The sequence below is a fragment of the Dipodomys ordii genome, unplaced genomic scaffold (genome assembly GCF_000151885.1).
Source record: "Dipodomys ordii isolate 6190 unplaced genomic scaffold, Dord_2.0 Scaffold96, whole genome shotgun sequence".
NCBI classification, from domain to species: Eukaryota; Metazoa; Chordata; class Mammalia; order Rodentia; family Heteromyidae; genus Dipodomys; species Dipodomys ordii.
The window spans coordinates 5,780,999-5,799,559 of record NW_012267312.1 but is presented as its reverse complement, the minus strand read 5'-3'; the positions used below and the strand labels follow the sequence as shown (position 1 = coordinate 5,799,559).

Sequence of the window (18,561 nt, the reverse complement as noted above, 5' to 3'; positions counted from 1 at the left end):
CAGCTTCCTCTTTTAGAAGTGAGCAGCCTCAAGTGCCTCTCACCGGCAATCAAGGACCACAAAGGAAGACTCTTGACTCCCTCCTGGACTACCCTTTCCAACCTATCAGTCAATTTCACAGAAACAACAAAGCCCTCCCAAACATTCACCACTGGTCCTATCAGGGCTGGGAATAAGTCTGTACCTTCTGGTTAACTTTGGTGGCAGCCACAGTCAGATTATGTAGATCCTGGGGATTGCAATCGGTTTCATTCATGCAGCAACTTGGGGGGATGCCATGCTCCAGGAAATAGGGGCTGGTGCTCCAGTTGGTGTAGTTCTGTACACCACAGCAACTCAGCTGTGAACATGGAAAAGAAAAGAATCAAAGAGTGTTAGATCAAAGACATTATGGTCTCCTCACTCATACTACCCTGCAACTTTTAAAAGAGAAACATGGACCAACACTCCTAAGACAACATGAACAGCTTTTGAACTGAAGCTCCACTCACAATTACTCTCACTTCAGTGCCCACGTGAACTCAAGAAAAACAAGTACATTTAGATCACATATCTGTTGCCTTTCTTACCATCTCCACATAGCAAAGCAGTGCTTCAATGACTTGGCTAAGCATCCCAGTAGGCAGGCAGGCTTTTGCACTAGCCTCTGTCACCCTAAGTGCCTCCAGGCAGGAAAGCTCTCTTCTATTCCCCTCTTTCCTTCTACAAAGCACAGGCAGCACAGCCATTCACATAGGTCCTCAGCTTCTTCTCAGGACATTTCCCACACCTGCCATACTACTCAGCCAGTAGATGGAGCCTTCCCAATCCCTCTGTCCACCAAATGCTACTGGTCCACTGTACTGACACAGCTTACAAGTCTAACCCCAGACCTGGTAGGGAGGCCTCATTCCTATCTCCTTCCCTGGAACTTACGCTGCGCTGCACATGGTCCACTGCACGGCTCCTCTCATCATTGCCATTGTAGTTCTGCATGGCATCAGTGTAAGTCCTGAGGAAGGTGTCCTTGATCTATGTAAAACAAGGGGAGGAATATGGTTTAGGTTCACTGCAGTCCAAACTGAGAGTCATACCAATTTCAACCCCAGTATTGCCTCTACTGAAAGACTCTGGATAAACGGAAGTTAGGGAAGGGAAATTCACCAAGGGGTTTATTGGCCCAGGAATTGAAAATAAGTTGTTAGCCACATCCTCAGTTCTGAAGTAGCCTAGCTTGTCAAAAGACCTGCTGATGTGGCTAGTCAGTTTTTGAGAAGGCTGTGATAGCCTCAGCCATGATTTTCTACTTATTTTCTTTGAACGGACTCATGTCCACCTTCATTTCTATAACCTGGTCATTATGCAAAAGAAATAATACTGGAAAATCCACATAGGGGACAGGAAAACTGTTATTAGTCCCCAAACAGATCCCTATTCTACCATTCAGAAATGGGACAAAACTTTCACTTACCCATGCTCACTGAGGTCAAAGTAAAAGAGGCTACAGAACAAGATGGTTTCTGATTATAAAGCATTAACAAAACTCATTTCCCTCCTCCATGAACACATTTGACCCTGAAATTCTAAACACTGTTTCCTGCAGGAAACAGTGTTGCCAGGCCACCTGGCTTATAGTAAATAACGAAATGCTTCCAGATTAGGAAGAGAGCAAATGACAATAATTACCTAGTGGGAAGCTCAGAGTTATGATAGAGTCCTTGCTAATTTCAAAAGCTATGTCCATGGCACAGTTATAAGTGGTAAACTAACACTAGCTACATGGATCCTCTAAGCCAAAATGGCTGCCATACCCAGCAATGTCACTTCATTTCACTGCACCTAAGATGTCCCTTGGTGCAGAATCTGTACATAGAATAGGCCCTGGGCCACTCTAAGGACACAAGCTGAGAAAATAAGCTTTGCCCTACAGGTATACTGAGCTTCCTACTACATTCTTCTGTGTAAATGCTACCAAGTGTGACCTATTGTCACTTCGTGAGTTTGACTGCTTAGCCAAATTCAAGACCAGCAGCATTTGAGGTTTAAGTGTGGCTTCCTAAGTGGCTCGGATAAAAGAAGTTAGGAGGTAAGGAATTTCAAGCCCCAGGAAGCAGAAGACATTTAAAGAAAATGTCTACATGGAATAGTCACAAAAGCACCGAAGAAACAAGAGCGCTCAGGCAGGAGTGAGGCAGGAGGCTCCTGGTACCCATGTATGAACTTGGGGCGTCTATCAGGGCTATGAAGGCTGTGATGTCATTGGGTTTCACTTGAGAATAAGAATGAGGGAGGCGAGTCTAACTCTAGATGCAGAATTCATATGAAGTAAGTTCTAGAAATCAGCTTGGGCTGGATACTGTATGCCTCCAGTAAAGGGAAAACTCAGGGCAATAGGGAAAGGAGTAAAAAATAAAAAGCTAAGATCCCAAGGGATACAACTTAACCAAGAATAAAAGCAGGGCCCAGGAAGACATGATGTCAGCACCCCAGTAACACTCTTACTCAGTGTGTTTTCAACCGGCATCTTCTATGTTCCTCTTTCCCACATATGCCTATCTACTTCTGGCTCTCCTACTATGCAGGGTTCTACTACAATACAGGGTTTAATAATGGGTTTATGAGATAGAAAGATAATTAGTTTGACTTGCCTTTAACAGGCCCAGACAACTTGTTACAGATACACACATGTTCTGTTGAAGCAAAGCAACTATTCTGAAGGAATATTTCATCTATATAGAAAGTCACTGTTTTAAATCAGAGTGCAGAATTATTTCATAAAATAGTTATACAGAGAAACAGAGCGAAGATCAACAAGGAAGTTTAGAATTTGGTGAAATTCTTGCATGGAGAATTTAATTAGAATTTCAGGCTATATTACATGACATTTGGAAACTGGAGACACCACTGGTTAAACTAGCTAGCCTATCTGCATGCTTCATACATTCCAAGAATTTTCCAAAATTTTCCCCTCAAAGACCAGTTAACTGAGTTTTCCACCTTCCATATACTCACCTCATGACGAAACACAAACCCTGAAATGCCAGCTACAAGCTCAGCCAGAAACACCAGGGACAGGAACATGGCATACTAAAAATCAAGTGGACAAGAACAAGGTCAGATGCTGGGATTAAGAAGAGGGATAAACTGCTTCCTGATAGGTAGGACTTGACAAGGCCTTATACTCCCTTAAGAAAGATTCAAAAAGTTTAAAAATTAAAAATACTCTGCTCCAGAGTTGCCCACATGAGCCTCAACAGATACATGAATATTTTGGAGTATACAAGCCAAGGAGAGCTCTGTAGAGTATCTGCGTTCCTTTTTTCAATTTTTTGTCTGTTGTGGGGCTGGAACTCAGAGCCTGGGCATTGTCCCAGATCCTCTTTATGCTCAAGGCTAGTGCTCTACCATTTGAGCCACAGTGCCACTTCCAGTTTTTGATTGGTTAATTGGAGATAAATAGTCTCATAGGGACTTTTCTGCCCCGGCTGGCTTTGAATCCCAATCTTCAAATCTCAGCCTCCTGAGTAGCTAAGATTATAGGTGTGAGCCACTGGCACCCAGCTTTTTTTTTTATTTTTTAAAGGAGAGCTCAGCAGAGACTGGCATTGTTCTGTCAGTTCAATTCAACCTGGAGACACTTGGAAGGGTCACTTGTAACTAAGATATCTACTATCTTTGCAGTAGAGAAAAATCTACTCTGGAGGTCATAGGCCACAGTTCTGCTCTGTCTAGGAGTCTTTCTAACTCCCTTCCTTTCTGACTCATAATGGCATGCTACATGGCATCTGAAAGGCCATCTCCTACAGACTTTTTCATTTAAAAAATATTAGTAATTTTTCATTAAAATAATATTAATGTTGTCATGATAGGGATTAAACCCAGCACCATGCACATGTTAGGTCCTGGATGCTCTACCACTGAGTGACCTCCCCGGCCCTCCATATTCTATTTGTAACTGTTCCAAAGGATGGGAAAGCTTCCTTTTCCTTGGCCATAAGTTGGCCTACTTCCAGTTCCCACTTGCTGCTGCTGATTCTGCTTTCAACAACTTGAAGAACTTACCTCTGTTTTACACAGACCCTTCACACGTGTGAGCAGTCACAGCTCCCTGTTTTTGCTGGGAAAACTCTTCTACTGTCCTTGCCACATTTCATATGAATGTCTACAAAATGACTTCATTTGCAATTTTACACTATCATCTGGGTCCAAAGGAGGATGCACTTGTTCAATATGGTGATTATCCCTGAACACAGGACCCTCAGCATTTCCCAGGGGGCTGCTTGCCTCTCTCGTCTGAACACTACATGGGATTTATAGTCTTTTAAACAGCAAATACAGCATACTACAATAGACCTTGCATGCATCTAAAAACTTTAGTGCTTTTCATCACATGTTGCCTGTACTTTCTCTGTGTGTGTGTGCGTGTGTATGAGAGACAGAGACCAGACATGTGTGAGCATCTGAATCCAGGGATATTACAAGGCACTTGTTTCCATTTTTATAACTTTGAAAAGCAGATAAAAGGAAGGAAAATTGATTCCTTACCAACAAAGCATATGTCTTACAATCTGTTGCTTCTCATCTCAAAATGAAATACAATGGTTCTGACCATTTGCAATGACCCTAGTGATGCTGTGGAATTTGGGTGGACTGCACATGGTCCACATTACTTATCGGCAAAATGTTCATATGTCTTCTACAGTATACATGTACATAGAAACATACATTGTTTTACTCAAATAGTAGCACATATATTAAAAGAAAGATATACTTAGGAGAGGATTCTAATGGCATGTAATATATATATTATATATATAAAGTCCTCTGAACATCATGTTTCGTCAAGGTTCAGGCGTATGTCAAGGAGAGGATGAGCAGCCGAATAGACTGAGGAAAATACACTCAGTATAGTCAATGTACTTACATGAAAATGGAGCAATGTAACTTGAGGGTATGGATAGGGTTGGGAAATATGGAGAACAATGGACAAGATACATTGATCAAAATGCATTGTACTCACAAACTGACTTGTTGAATTGAAACCCCTTTGTACAACTTCTTAAAGATAATAATAATAATAATAGAAACCAGGTGGCACTGGTGGCTCATGTCTAAACTCCTAGCTACTTGGGAGGCTGAGATGACTCAAAGCCAGCTGTACAGAAAGAAAAGTTCATGAGATTCCTTTTCAGCAAAGAGCTGGACATAGTGGCATGTACTTATTATTCTAGTTACCATGAAACCTGACTGATGGATTGTGTGCAGGTACATGCAAGGCAGAGGCCAGATCCTATCTCAAAACTACCAAGCAAAAATCAGTCTGGAGGCATGGGTCAGTGGTAAAAAGAGTATCCGTCTAGCAAGTGCAAGGACCCTAGTTCAAATCTCAGTACCACCCCAACAACAACAAAAAAGGAAACACTGGCTCAAAATACCAATTTCTAAGTATTAATAAAATGCAAGGGTTGGGTTTAATCCCTAGTGCTCCTCTCCCCCACAAAAAATTCACAAAGCACAGTCACTTAGATATTAAACATGTAGTAATTATGGTCCATGTACACAACCTTCTTTCTCTAAACTTCATGCAAAATTGGAAGCTTTTAGAAGTATGTATTACTCTGGGGGAGAGTCTCACACCAGGCTTGTGAGGGAAGGTGACTGTCAGAAGGCCACCATTTTCCATGGGATTTCCAACAGAGAATGATGATCAAGTAGTGCCAGTTGGGAATGTGGTTCCTTTGGAGTGAATCACCCTCCACCTAAGAGGTGGCACTTGATATAACTATAGCTTAAGGCTGATCAAGGACAGGCAACATCATGAGCCCAGTGGAATCTCTGCTTCCCCCTTTAATGAAATAACATGTCTAAGATTACTTGTGTTAACCAAAATTTCCTTTTTAGGAGAAGTCCTTGCTAGTTTTCATAAGCAAAGTATTTCAACATTAACCCTCATCAAGAAACAGTAAGAAACTAGGTAACTGGTCTGTCAGAAAAAAAAGTGAAAAGTCACAGTATCTGCCTTTCACCCTTTACATCACTCCTCTGTTCTGTTAAGAGTACAGGTCCCCAGCAATGGTCCTGGTAACAAATATTTGGCGCTGTATCTGACCTCTGAATGCAAGGCTCTAGCTTAGCTCAGCTCCCATAGCAATGAGCCAGAGCATGCCACCAGTAGAGAGAAGAGCAAGCACAGCTAGGCTCAAGGACACAGGAAGGAGTCATCCAGTAGGAACTTGGAGATGAAAAGCTGCTTCTGTTCTGGAGAAAGCCTTGTCTATCACACCACATGCTTGAGGTGATTCTTAAAACATAGTGCAAGACACAGGGCATCTAGCCAGGAGGACATCAATAGAGTATTAGAATCATTGTCCACTGCTCTGTCACAGTCTTTGTTAAGAGATGAGACAAGCTGGGCACTGGTGGCTCATGCCTATAATCCTAGCTACTCAGGAAGCTGAGATCTGAGCCCACTGTTCAAAGTCAGCCCAAGCAGGAAAGTCCATGAGACTCTTATCTCCAATGAACCACCAGAAAACCAGAAGTGGTGCTGTGGCTCAAAGTAGTAGAACGCTATCCTTGAGCTGAAGAGCTCAGGGACAACACCCAGGCCCAGAGTACAAGCCCCATAACTGATGAGAGAGAGAGAGAGAGAGAGAGAGACAGAGAGAGAGAGAGACAGAGACAGAGAGACAGAGAGAGATAGAGACTAAGACAAGATGTATTATATGATGCTGTGTTTTGGGTTTCCCATGGGTGAAGGGGGTTACAAGATGGACTAGGCAATACTTTTTGCTAAAATTAGAATGAGTACATATTAAAGTTTTATCTGTGGCCTCAAAAAGGGCTACTTTACCATCATGGGATTGTGAGTTAAAGGTCAATCGGAGTTACCTAGTTGTTATTTTTGTTTTTGGTTTCTGTCTCAAAAAAAAATTGAGAAGGCAGTATTATGTTGGGACATACATACCAGTTTCAGCATCCATGGGCTACCACGGCATGTAGCAAAGCAACCAAACAGGCCAAAAACAACGATAGTGGTGCCAGTTCCAATGAGCACGTAAGGAGCGTTGGTGGAGTTCTCAGCAATTAGGGAGATATAGGTGCCCAGCGTAAGTTTTCCCCAGACTCCAACGGCCAACAGGATCACCCCAGTGATCTGCAAAGGGGAGGAGGAGAGTGTGAAACCATAGCTAGGGGAGGTAAGAATTGAAATCAAGTAATGTGGCTACACGGAACACACAAGGTTCTGTGGGGAAGATGGTCCTTGCTGTAGGAATTCCCCGAGTAGTGAGAAATGTCGGAGATCATCACCTAAAACTCACAGAGTAAATGAAGGATTGAACTCCCCCTATTTCCCCAGGTGCATATAGACATCAAGCAAGCCACCAGATATGCTTAGACTGTTTGACACAGACAGGGCAATTCACCTAAGCCTGGCTGTAAATATTCCATTGTATGCCTAACTGAAAGCCCCCACTACCCTAGACCTAATGGCTTTTTTGGTAACCTCTGCCTCCTTGCTCAAGACCCCATTAAAGCCCAACTCCAACCCCACTTCTTTGCACAACCTCCATTTCAGGGGGAAGGTTGTACCCCTTGCTATTGTGCCTCAGTAAACAGTCCTAGCTTGTTGAAGATTGAGTCAGGCCTTTTTCCTTTCTCCTCCATTTTCCTAACAGTAAAGACATTTTGATTTTGTAAGTTACATCTGTCCCTTACATATCCCATATGCTGTTATTGTGTTAACCAGACAATAAGGAACCTAAAAACCACCACCACCAACAACAAATATTGCTGAAAAAGTATATCGTAAGACAGATCTGAGAGTCTTCCCCTAGCTGCTGCTGCTCCAGGAAGAAAGTCAGCTCCCCTCTTTGAAGGCATGTGTATATATAGGATATTTGAAGAACAGCTTACATGCTATTTTAAGAAGAGAGTTGATTCTCTTTGAGCATTATCACCAAAATCTCTATAAAACACAATATTTCAACTGCTTTTGAATCACTGTTGTGCGGTCATATTTACAATCGTTTATGCAATATAAAGCAACAAAAGAATGGGGATAGTTCTTGGAATTAGATGTAATATGATTTGTCAAATCCTGCTGAACAGTCCAAAGAAAATCTCTTAATAAACGGTCTAAACTCTAGAACCATGTATCAATCAGGTCTTTACTCAGGGCATAGTCTCAGTCATGCATGCTATGCCTTACCCTTCATCTTACACAGGCCTCAGACTCCAGCAACTTTGCTGAAACATGAGTTGCGTTATGTCTCTAATCATCCCCAGCTGATTTCTCCTTCAGTTTACTCATGGCTTGGTGACATGTAAACTCAAGTCTTCTGGTTGCTACCACTTCTGACAGTATGAAGCGTGAAAGAAACCCAAGTGTTCACTGAAGCCCTTCCCCAACTTTGCCCCACCCTAGAGTCCACCATCCCTTGTCAAATGCCTCCAATCCCTGCTTAATCTATTCAAGTAAAGAGGCAAGATGAGGTTGGGCGCGCTGGTGGCTCATGCCTGTAATCCTAGCTACTCAGGAGGCTACAATCTGTGGATTGAGGTTTGAAGCCAGCCCAGGCAGAAAAGTCCCCTGAGACTTATCTCTAATTAACCACCCCCAAACCGGAAGTGGTACTGTGGTTCAAAGTGGTAGAGCTCTAGCCTTGAGTAAAAGAGGTCAAGACAGTGCCCACAACCAACAACAATAAAAAAGAGGCAAGATGAAAACTGGAGAAAAATTGCCATGACACAAATCTATATCCACATTGCCAAAGTTTTCTCTGCCACTCAACATCCTGTCCCTTAATATCTATAATTGAACACTGCCAAATGCAGGTCAACTGTGGACCAAAAGGCATCGTCAGTGAAGATGCCTGAACATCTTTCTGCTCTACATTGAAAACACTTTCTCTAGTTTGGAGCCATCAAGTTCTATGCTCATAAAAAAGAATGCACCTTACACCTTTCCCTGTCTCAGGGAAGGATGAGCTCTACCTATTTGTGATGAAAGATCAGAAAACAAAAACCAAAAAGCAAAAGCTTACACACATACCCTCTTTGTTTCATAGGACCATCACCAAGAATGATAGTTTAAAATGTTTGCATCAGAGAAAGAACATGAACAAGTGCTATAAAGGTGAATGGTTGCATGCATTCTTGAAGAGAAAGCATTTAATACTGATATCGGGAGAAGGTGGCCCATGGAGGTTGATGGCCCATGAGGATGGCCTTAGTAAATGAAAACCAGAACACAGATGCTGCCAAGAGTTCCAAATCCTCTGCTGACATCTGGTGGTAGCTAAAAGAAGTAGTACCTTGTGTGAAAAGTCTGCTGGTAAAAACACAAAACACTTCAATCATTAGAATAGAAATGTAAGAACCAAATCACAAATAATTACTGACAAAAGTACCAGGAACACAACATAGAAAAATATACAGCTATCTTTTATTCAATAATCAAACTAGTACTGTCAAGGCACAGAGTAAATGCTTATTAATATGGACAAAATATACACTTCCTATCTTTGAGTCTTAGATCTTATACTTTATTAAATAATCTGTCAGATACTTACAAAACTTCCAAATCAGGTGAATAATGTGAAATAACTTTAAATAGAACCAGAAAAAAACACCTTTCCACACTAGCATTATTGTCTTAATTTGTAAATGTCATAATGCAAATATACTGGAAAAGTTCTGTCACTATTGAGGCTGAATGTATCTTATCTGCACTTTGGACTGCTCTCAAAGTTTCAATACCACTTTGTATATGTACAGAGTATACATAGTAGTATGTGTTTCCAGTTATTGTTTAAATATAATTGCTTTAGTGAAAATGCTAATGCTGAGAAGCCTCCCTGTTGACCTTGTAGCATCCTAATCCCTAGAGGATCCAGGGTTAGAGGGCTCACATCTTCCTCAAATAGTCCAGAACTATTTGCTTTATACCCACTCTTCTTTCCCCATGCAGAGCACAGACCTTTTTAAACTGATGTGGACACACTCATGCCATGCCAGGTTTGGGTCTGCGGCGATGTTCCTATTCCTTCCCTCTAAATCCATAAAACCTGATTCAGGAGTTCCACCTACAGATTCACATTATTGTAATGATAACATGAGTTCATATTTAGCACATTATACAACTAAAGAAAAGCTTTAAAGGCAAAAGAGGCACAAGATACCTAGAAGAGACCCTTTCTAAGAAGCCCTACAGGATCCAAACACTGCATCTAACCTGATCAAAAGAAACATGTGGAAGAGATGGTAGACAGAAACCTCAGCTAGACTTTGAGACACAAGCCTCAATTCAACCGTCCTGCAGGGTTACAAGCTAAGTCATCTTTCTCAACTATACATAGAAATATTGTGACATATCCCTTTCCTATTCCAGAAAAACTCAGAAAAAAATGCATGATAAAAGCTCCACACATACCACTAATAGTGAAAAGATCCCTCAAAGGTCAGATTTTAAGAAGAAAAGTAGCCAGCTAATTTTTTTAGAGGTACTTATTTCTGAATTCAGGACTTCATTCATACTCATTCAGCTTGCTTATTCGGCTGCTATTCTACCACTTGAGCCATAGTTCCAGCCCAGTTTTTGTAAAAATTTTTTGAGATGTCTTGTGGACTTTTCTGCCAAGGTTGGCTTTGAACACAATTCATTAAATCTTGGCCATTTGAGAGGCAAAGATACTATGTATGAGCAGCTGACATCTGTTTTGTTTTGTTTTGTTTCTCCAGCTAATACTTATGTGAATGTGTCTACCAAGTGGACAGTAGAGTAATTTTGAAAGGTGTGGTACCTGGTTTTGTAGAGATGGAGAAAGCAGCTGGAATGACAAAGAAACTTGTATAATCTACTGATACCTTCTTCACACTTATCAAAATAATAGTGTGCATTCCTCATATTTATGATTTTGAGTTTTCATCCCAAGTTATCTTTGCGTATGTGGGCTTGAGAACTCACTGGTAGGATAAGGGGCAGAAAAGTACATGAACGTTAGATCTCTCTGGTCTCGGGGCTACGAAGCAATGCTTGTAGTTCTGTCACTAGCTGAGTGAACTTTGACCATATTACTGGACCTCGGTTTCCCCTTCGGTAAGAGTAGAACGTAGGAAGGGTCCCGCTTCATCTTCCCAGCTCTATGTGGAATGACAAATCTGAATTTCAGACTTGACACACTCCTTCTGCAATAAATTTCGCATGTACCTTTCTGTAAACAAGGACAGGAAATTTATGAGGTTTGCTTTGTGACTAACAAAACAAACATTAATGACAGAGAAGGGAAGTCAGCTCACTTTCATACTTGAAGGTAGTTTCTCTAGCTTTCTGAGGTGGCACCAGGCTACCAATAAGAGAGGGAAGGAAGACTGCCTGGGGGGGGGGTCTTGCATTTTTGCACAGATATCCAAAAATGTATATGTTTACTAGCCTAATCAAAGCTTTCCCTTTTACATTAAGAAGACTGTTACCATTCTGAAGACTAAAAGCAACAAGATGACTTATTCTACTGCGTCTTTCTAGGTTGAGTTACTTTGGTAATTTCAGCACAGGCTCCATCATTTTGGGATCAGTGTACATTTGCCACACTGTGTTTGTAGAAAAGAGTACATGATGGTATCATTACCAAGGGACAGGGAAGCAGAAAAGGAGATCATCTTAATTGCTGCTTGGTTCAAGCTGAGTTTGAGAACCAACAGGCAATTCAGAGATGATCTTGCCTAGGCCCTATTTTCTGTGGGGTTTGAGGGGATCCGAAGCCTGATAGATAACATGCTCAGACGGTAGTTGTATATGAGAGTCTGAAGTTCAGGAGTGAGTCATAGCTGCAGGTGAAGCTGTGGGCAGAGGTGACAGCTAAGGGAACTTTGTTGTCTCAGCAAGATCCTTAATGGAGGAGAATGATGTTGGAAGACTGGAAACAATAAGGAGACACAGAATGGAGTAGACAAGTTTATGAAGGAAAGAGACATGGAAGAGTCTTTTCAAAGACTTATCGGAGGAGTTAGAGGCGTGGCTCATTTGGTAGTGCACTAGCCAATGAGCAAAAGCATCAAATACCAAGTTCAAGTCCTGGTCTGGGACCAGAAACAAAATAGAAAAGACTTATTGGAAATAGCTCATTGACCCAAAGGATATTTGTGAGCTAATACTCTATTCCCACACCCAGAAAGCTCACTAAGATAGATTTTATATTTAAATATTATGACATCCTCAAGCCAATTCATAAATGTCAAGTTTCAGGAGTTAAGTCATAAGCAACTCATCACAAACTCTAGGTCCTACTTGGATTTTATCAGTAACCATAGAACCTGGGTCTGGCAGACAATAAATCACAGATGAAGATAAAAAAAAAGGGGCTTTGAAAGATGCTGTAACAATCCAAAAGTTCCAGCTCTGGTTGTAGGTTGGTCATAGGCACTTCATGTGCACAGTAAAGCAAGTGATCATTTTATAGGAAGTGGCTCTAGGTATCTATGTCCCATAAAACATACTTCCTTCTCCCAATTACCGTTTTTTGTCTGCTGTCCAGGGGTGTGAACTCAAGGCCTGGATGCTGTCTCTGAGCTTTTGTGCTCAAGGCTAGTGATCTACTGTCACCTGTGCCATAGCTCTGCTTCTAGCTTTTATGGTGTTTGATTGGAGATAGGAGTCTTACAGACTTTCTTGCTCAAGCTGGTTTCAAACTGTAATCCTCAGGTCTCAGCTGCCTGAGTAGCTAGGATTACAGGTGTGAACCACTGGCACCTAGCTCTCTCAATTGCCTTTTAAGTCACAACAATGACCTTACACCAGTCATGCAGTACATGTATACCTTCATTTGACAACTCTAAGGTCACAAAACTGACTCTAGTAACTATCTATTAGGGTCCTTTAAGTGTGAAAGTTCTTTGAAAGGTCCAATGATCCTCAAAGGGGCCATGATCAAGCCAACTGTTAGCTAGGATGCCAAGTACTACTTACCAATGGCCTGGATACACTGGGCTCTGAACATTTCCTGAGGGAATCATCTGAACACATCTAGGAAGAATGTCAAGGGTAACTTATTTTGAACCTCACTGCATTACTTCTAATGGATAAATACTATTGACATTTTCCTGTACAAGTCGAAGACAGGACTTAGCTTTATGTTCTGCACAAATAGGGAGTATCTCCTTCCAAATTTAACTGTCCAGGAATGTGTGAGAGGAAGAAAGCATGAGCAAATCAGAGCTTAATACTATCTAGCTAAAGCTCACACCTCTAGTTTCATGATGACCCAGATTCACAAATAGACATCACATAGGTGAATTAGGAATTGGGGCCAGCAAAGCCACTTACGAGAAGATTTACGTACTTAGAAACCAGGACCAGCTGTACTGGTGAAACTGTCAGAAGCTTAATGTTTGGGGGATTCTCTCTAAGGCACACCTCCTCCATGAAACCCCCAAGTCGATCTCACTTGTTTTATAAATCTGTTGGCACAGTTTAACACCCACAGAGGCCACATGAGTGCCAGAAGTACTAACAGTCTTCGCACTATTGGCAGGTAGCCAACCACTACTGAAGGAAGAGCTGTGGAGAGAAAACACTTCCATGGCTTCCGTGGCTCAGGGGACTGATGCTGCAAAGATGGGTCAAAACCTACCCTAATAAGAAAAGATACTTTCAAAATGTCAGAAGTCGATTATGAATAAGAGCTACCACTGTATTAATGCCTGTTGAACGTTTCAGCCAACCACATGTTTATCCTGTCCTGTTTGTTAATTGTGTACACATCAAAGTTTTAAGAGTTACATGGAAGAGAAGAAAGTCCTTTACTTTCTTTGTATCCATCACAGGCTCAGCCACATCCTGTGCCTGAGTTCCCAAGACAACATGTCATTCATCCAGTCCTAATATCCATCAAGCACAGCCACCACTGCTTGTCTGATTATGAATCCAAAATTTTAATTTGAAAACCAGTCACTGTGCTTCTCTGTCCCTCTGGAGCCCACAGCAAGAGCTTGATAAATACAGAATGAATCTTAACAACCAATTTTTCTTCAAATTCAGAGTATAGTGGCTACGTTCTTCAGAGGTATCAGATGGGAATGAGCCTGGATGAAGAAATTCTCACATTTATCCCATAAATGTGAACCTAAATGCCAGTCTGTGACAGAGCAGCACATGTCATGATTATGTTGTCAAACAGATTTGGCTCTTCTGCAGTTGTATCACTTGGAAAAGCACAGTTTCTATATAGGATTATCTTCTTGTAAATAACCAAAACAATGCCATATATACTATGCACCAAACTAAAATAAACAAGAAGCATGGTGAATTCCCATGTCCTCTTTGACTATATATAGTGGGGTGTGGCCATTTTAGATAAAACTGGAGCTGACAAAACATGAATTCAGGAGAGGACCTATTAATAAATGAGGAAAAAACACAGGAAGGAAATATGGATGCAGTATCCCAGAACAAGATTCTGACAGAAATAGTGAAGTATAGCTTGTCTTTGTTGGTGGTCCTAACTTCCTCCTGAGGTGATTTAAGGGGTGGAAAACAAATGAAAAAAATCCACTTATACAGTGCTTGAATTATGCTTCTTCTCCATACTCATATATCAATCCTGCACACATGTAATACTGTCACCAAATAAGCTGTATGGTTAATGTACTGCACCACAGATTATGTATATGATGCAGGACTCACAAGACATGGTAGCCTTAGTTTGTGTAACACTCTATGACATTCACACAATGATGAAACTGCCCAAGAATACATTTTTCAGGACACAGTCTCACTGCTAAATGACATGTGACTGGCCAGAAAAAAGTCATATACCTTATATTGATGAAGTATTGTAAGAAATTAACTTTAAGGTTATAATATATTTTTGGGAATAAAAAATCAATCACTCCAACATCAATCACTTCTAACATCAAGACAACTACTACCCTGAACCACACCCCCTTCTTTGCCTGCACCTTTGCCCCCATTCTATGTTTTCAACACAGCAGTCAGAGTATTCTACTGGAGCCTAAGCCAATATTCTTCCTTTTGCTTGCAAAGTTCTACTTGACCTATACCCTTCACTGGGTCATTGGATGTGGCGTCCAGTGGCTCCTCCCTTGTGTTTCCTGTTCCAGCCTTACAGGGCTCTTCACTGTTGCTCAAACACTCCAGGCCTCTTCCTATGCTGTGCTTTCTACACCTGCTGTTCTCTCTACTGCCTTTCTGAGGTCTGTGCTTTCTTTAAGCTTATGCTTTTCTATGAGCTCTTCCCTAATAACCTTGTTTAACACTGAAGTCTTGTTGGAGGGCAGCTTTGGTTTTCTCCGCAGTATTTCTCATCTTAGAACACTATTTCACAATGCTGGATAGGAAATGTACTCATTGCCTTACTCATGTAACTGTAACCCCTCTGTACAGTATTTTTATAATAAAAAACATTTAAAAAGGACACCATTTATTTGCCCTGTAAATGAATGTAAGCACCAAAAAACACATGTCCATAGTACATGCTCAGTATATATTTGTTAAATGAAGGAATGCAAGGTAATAGGCAGGTGAGTGAAGTGTGAGTTTCAAAGGTGAGAAATTCCATCTTCACTAGCATTGCACTGAGGAGGCCAAATAGGGAACCTGTCTCTCCTAAGGCACAGGTCACTGCATTTATTTATCAGGGTTTGAACTCAGAGCCTCACAGTTACTTGGCTTGCTTTCTCACAGTTGGCTCTCTACCACTTGAGCCATACCTCCAGTCTTGTTTTGCTGGTTAACTGGAAATGGAAATTCAGTTTTTTCTGTCAAGGCTGGCTCATATCTGTAATCCTAGCTATATAGGAGCCTGAGATCTGAGGATCATGGTTTGAAGCCAGTCTGGACAGAAAAAAAATTCCCAATGAGAACCTTATCTCTAATTAACCACTCAAAAACCGGAAGTGGTGCTGTGGATCAAGTGGTAGAGTGCAAGCCTTGAGCAAAAAGAGGCTCAAGGACAGTACCCAGGCCCTGAGTTCAAGCCATACAACCAACAAACAAAGAGCTCAGAAGCTAATATGGCTATCGTTGTACCAATTTGCCCCTGAAACTAGCATGAAAATTGGTTTAAAAAATTAAATATGCCAGGAGCCAATTGGTCACATCTGTAATTCTACTGCTCAGTAAGTTGAGACCTGGAAGACTGAGGTTTAAAGCCAGCCCTAGCAGAAAAGTTCTTGAGATGTTTTTCCAATTAACCCAGATTGAAGGAATGGTCCAAGTGGTAGAGTGCCAGCCACATGCAAGAAATCCTGGTTAGAAAACCAAGTGAGAGGGCTGGGAAGGTGGCTCAGGGGTAGAGCGCTTGCCTTGCATGCCTGAGGCCCTGGGTTCGATTCCTCAGCACCACATAAGCAAAAAGAAAAAGCAGGAAGTGGTGCTGTGGCTCAAGTGATAGAGCACTAGCTGAAGAGCTGAGGGACAGCGCCCAGGCCCAGAGTTCAGGCCCCACGACTGGACCCAAAAAAAACAAAAAAAAAGAAAACCAAGTGAGAACATGAGTTCAAACCCTTATATTGGTTGGTGCACACACAAATAAAATCTGCAGGCATTGCCATAAGCTCACTCATTTCAAAATGCTATCCCATCCTCCCTTGAAGCACACAAACCTACAGAAATGGAAACATGTTTCCCTCCAAGTTACAGTTTGATATTTTAAAAGCCAAGATGGGGAAAGAATATCCTCGAGAAACCAGAAATGTTAAGTATCACAAATGTAGGGAAAATCCTATGAGAAGACCCATCTGAATTATCAGGAAACTTCAATTTATGAAATAAGACAAAACTGTAGCGTCTTGAGTACTGTATTTCTCCCATCCAAGTACTAACCAGGCCAACCCTGTGTAGCTTCCGAGATCAGACGAGATCGGGCGCGTTCAGGGTGGTATGGCCGTAGACTGAGTACTGTATTTCTAACAAGCACATTCTAGAAATAAAGCTGAAGAATAAAGTACTCTGGTTTGAGCCCCAAGAAGAAAAGCAAGAGGTCATAATTGCGATATTTATGAGGATAACTCAATTTGAAACTGTAGAATCTGACTTTCCGTGTATGCTGAAGGGCTAGGGCTGAAGCTCAATGGTGAAGCCCTTGTCTAGCATGTGCAATCGCCTGTGTTCCACCCCAGCACCAGAGGGAATAGCAACAACAACAACAACTTTTCAAAGTAGTTCTGACTAAAAGTGATGGGCCAAGTCACCAGTTAAGGCAGCAGCATCAAATCTGCACACTCCAATGGCCTGGAGCCGGATGTGGTTTGTCATTTCTAGCTAAAGGCACATGGTCTGGAAACACAGTTAATTGTGTATGCGTGTGATAAATGACATTTATTGAGCACTGCTGTGCTCCTTATATGCTCCATTGCGCTTGTTCTCAATCTCTGTTTTGCAGATGCAAACCTGCTGCTTGGAAAGGTTCAAGAACTTGCTCAAAGTTGCAGAGCTAATGGGGTAGTACAGTACAAGAGTCAAATCCATCTCTGTTCAACTCAAATGCGGTTTTCTTAGCCATTACAATGCTCTGCTTCCTGTAGTAGGGTAAGAAAATGTGGGCAGGGCATAGGGCTAAGTTCCTCTTCATCCAATTTTACCCAATCACCCCATCTCCCCTAGACAGGTGAATACCATAATGTGAAGCCCTGTTTTCTTTACACTAAGGGCTTCCTGAATTATGAGGAAGCCAGCACTCTGACCCATTTTCTACAATGCATTTTCATAGGCCGTTTTGAGTAGTGAATGCCAAAGGAAGACAGGAAAAGGCAAAAACAGATTCTACATACTGACCCCATGAGCGCTGGCCTTGACCCTTCTCCTTTCCTATGGCATGCTTCCCATGCCCCCTATTGAGCATGCTCCAATTAATGAAGTAGGCCATGTTCCAGCATATTGTTTATACATTTGGAATTCAAATTGTATTTTCTTTGGGAAACTATTATAAATGGTGGCTGTGTTTCTGGGTCAGTCCTCAAAAGGACTGTGCTAGGGAAAGTTATAGGGAAACAGACTTTTGGCTCAAGATAAGGAAGAATTTTCTAATAATAGGCCTTGCCCAAAATGAAGTGGGTTGCCTTGGGAGGTTCTAGGACAGAAGGTAAGCAGCTTTCTGCTTCACAGAGTCTCTAGAGGCAACCAAAAGTCCTGTGGAGGGAAAGCCAGCAGGAAAGGCTCAGTTGCAGTGATTGTCAGAAGCTGTTCCCATCCTCACTATTGTCCAGAAGGCCTTGTGATTTTTCCTAGCCAATTATCTCCCTGGATTTTCATACATGAATGAATAGGAACTTTAGCAACACAGGAACCAGGGAAACCATTTTCTCAGAGCCCGAGTTTCATTTCCTTGATTTCCCACAGGAAATGACAGGCCACATCACATGAAGAGCAATAGAAATCCGTGTACAGTGTAATGAGGTTGCAACTAAAATGAGCTGTGTTCTGAAATTGAAGGGGCATTTTTCTTTTCTTTTTTTTTAATTTTTTTTGGGGTCCAGTCATGGGGCCTGAATTCTGGGCCTGGGAGCTGTCCCTCAGCTCTTCAGCTCAAGGCTAGCACTCTACCACTTGAGCCACAGCGCCAC

At 41.7% G+C, this 18,561-nt stretch overlaps 1 protein-coding gene across 1 annotated transcript in view; it reads right to left on the bottom strand.

Annotated features, from left to right (window-relative positions):
- Positions 1 to 18,561, bottom strand: part of Tspan7 (tetraspanin 7) — a 113,304-nt gene that overhangs the window by 14,585 nt on the left and 80,158 nt on the right. The window contains exons 2-5 of the mRNA XM_013026745.1: positions 6,947 to 7,135; positions 2,992 to 3,066; positions 916 to 1,011; positions 185 to 340 (exon numbers count right to left, since the gene is read on the bottom strand). Of these exons, the coding sequence (XP_012882199.1) occupies positions 185 to 340; positions 916 to 1,011; positions 2,992 to 3,066; positions 6,947 to 7,135 (516 nt within the window). The remainder of the gene's footprint in view (positions 1 to 184; positions 341 to 915; positions 1,012 to 2,991; positions 3,067 to 6,946; positions 7,136 to 18,561) is intronic.